Source organism: Geospiza fortis, unplaced genomic scaffold, assembly GCF_000277835.1.
Source record: "Geospiza fortis unplaced genomic scaffold, GeoFor_1.0 scaffold417, whole genome shotgun sequence".
Lineage (NCBI taxonomy): Eukaryota > Metazoa > Chordata > Aves > Passeriformes > Thraupidae > Geospiza > Geospiza fortis.
Genome location: NW_005054535.1, coordinates 458,375 through 460,472, shown reverse-complemented (window position 1 = coordinate 460,472; position 2,098 = coordinate 458,375). Strand labels below are relative to the sequence as shown.

The following is a 2,098-nucleotide window of genomic DNA, read 5'->3' as shown; positions in this document are numbered from 1 at the left end:
ATTCTATTCTATTCTATTCTATTCTATTCTATTCTATTCTATTCTATTCTATTCTATTCTATTCTATTCTATTCTATTCTATTCTATTCTATTCTATTCTATTCTATTCTATTCTATTCTATTCTATTCTATTCTATTCTATTCTATTCTATTCTATTCTATTCTATTCTATTCTATTCTATTCTATTCTTAGCTAGCCTTCTGATGAAACCTTGTCTTCTTTTAGTATAGTTTTAATGTAATATATATCATAAAATAATAAATCAAGCCTTCTGAAACATGGAGTCAGATCCTCGTCTCTTCCCTCAGCCTGAGACCCCTGTGAACACCGTCACACCCCACATCCCCACATCCCCACATCCCCGCTTACCCAGGCTGAGTTGTGTGGGGAGCTGCCCTTGGGAAGTAGCAGCCTGACAATCTCCAGGTTGTTGTGGTGCACAGCCACATGCAGTGGAGTCAGGCCATTCTGTAGTGGGGCAGAGAGGACAGACAGGTGAGACAGAGCCTCTCCACACACAAGACCACCCCTCCCACAGAAGCAACTCTCACCTTCCCTGCTGCATTGGGCTGAGCGTTGTGCGCCAGCAGCAACTCAGCCACATCCACCTTTCCATACTTGGCTGCAACGTGGAGAGGGGTAAATCCTTTCTGAGGAGAAAGGCAGCCCATCACAGGGTGGCAGAGGTGAAGAGAGTGCTGGCACCTGCTGCAACACGGGAGGAGGCTGCCCCTCCTGCCACAGGGACACTGTGCCACCAGCCTTGCCCCAGCTGGGCGATGCCTTCCACAGCAGTGGGCTCAGCAGCCTACCTTGGTCATGCAGGTCTGGGAGGCTCCCTTCTCCAGCAGGGCCAGGGCTGTGTCCATGTGCCCCTCTCTGGCAGTGATGTGCAGGGGCGTGTGCCCTGCTGTGGTGGCCAGGTTGGGGTTGGCGTTGTTCTCCAGGAGGAGTTTGACCATGCCAGTGTGGCCGATGCGTGCAGCACAGTGCAGAGGAGTCTGGTCATCCTGTGAGGGTGGCAAAGAAGCTGTCTGGTGTAAGAGCTTAAATGAGAGAGGTGGGACTCTAGGCAGCTCTTCAGAATGCAGTTTATTCTATCTAAGAGGTCACAGCAGTCCAGGGCTGTGGGTGACAGAGCTGTGCCCACAGCTGTCAGCTCCAGCTGCAGGCAGGCCTGGACACCCTTTGGTTTTGGTTTCATTGCATTATAAAGTTTTCTTTGCTGAGCATCTTAATACAGCAGAACCAATCTATACCTTAACTATTATCTATAGCCTATCATAACTACTATAATTACCATATTCATGTTACTGTTCTCCAATCACTAAAAGTTAGCACATTACAGTTTAAGTTAGAAGTTGTTTTTCAGTTTTCTTGCAGTGGAAAATTCTGAGACTTTTTTCTACTTGCAACTTTGTTGCCTTGTTTGCCTGTGCTATCTTTCTGCTTGGTAAAAATATCTTCTTGTTTGAGGTGGGTTTATCTTTTGCTCTGAGCTATAAACAATTCTTCTAACTAACACACCCTTTGGCTCCTTGGTTATCCAGTGAGACTGGCTCAGCAATTCTTTTCTTCTATATCAAAACTTGCTTCCATCTCTATTCTTCCATCAGACTCTACATTTAAAAATCTTTCTGCCAAGCACACAGATCTGTGAGACTTTCTTGTCAAACTTTCATCCTTCCCAACGGTCTGGGCAGACCAGTCCCTTCTTGGGATGCCAGAGGGGTCCCAGCCCTGCTCCCACTGTTAGGCAGCATTCTGGGCACAGCAAAGAAACCCAGCACGAGCTGTTCCCAGAGCTGATTGTCACACGGGTCCTCTGCACCTACCTTGGCCTTGGCATTGGCTTTGGCTTTGTTCTGCAGCAGGTACTTTGCCACATCTGTGTGCCCAGCTCTGGCTGCCATGTGTAGAGGAGTCTCCACTTTCTGCACCAAAGATAGGATAAAGTGGTGAGGCCAAAGGAGGGAAAATGCCTTCCTGCAGTCATTCTGAACAGGGGAGAGCAGTGCCTGCAACCCCTCCTGGTTCGTTGCGCATGGTGTGAGTGCATGGCAGATTCAGCACAAAGCAGAGGGCACCAGGGACAGC

At 48.0% G+C, this 2,098-nt stretch overlaps 1 protein-coding gene across 1 annotated transcript in view; it reads right to left on the bottom strand.

Annotated features, from left to right (window-relative positions):
• Positions 1-2,098, bottom strand: part of ANK1 (ankyrin 1) — a 44,371-nt gene that overhangs the window by 23,500 nt on the left and 18,773 nt on the right. Inside the window, 4 exon segments of the mRNA XM_031063821.1 lie at positions 371-469; positions 553-651; positions 814-1,011; positions 1,837-1,935. Of these exon segments, the coding sequence (XP_030919681.1) occupies positions 371-469; positions 553-651; positions 814-1,011; positions 1,837-1,935 (495 nt within the window).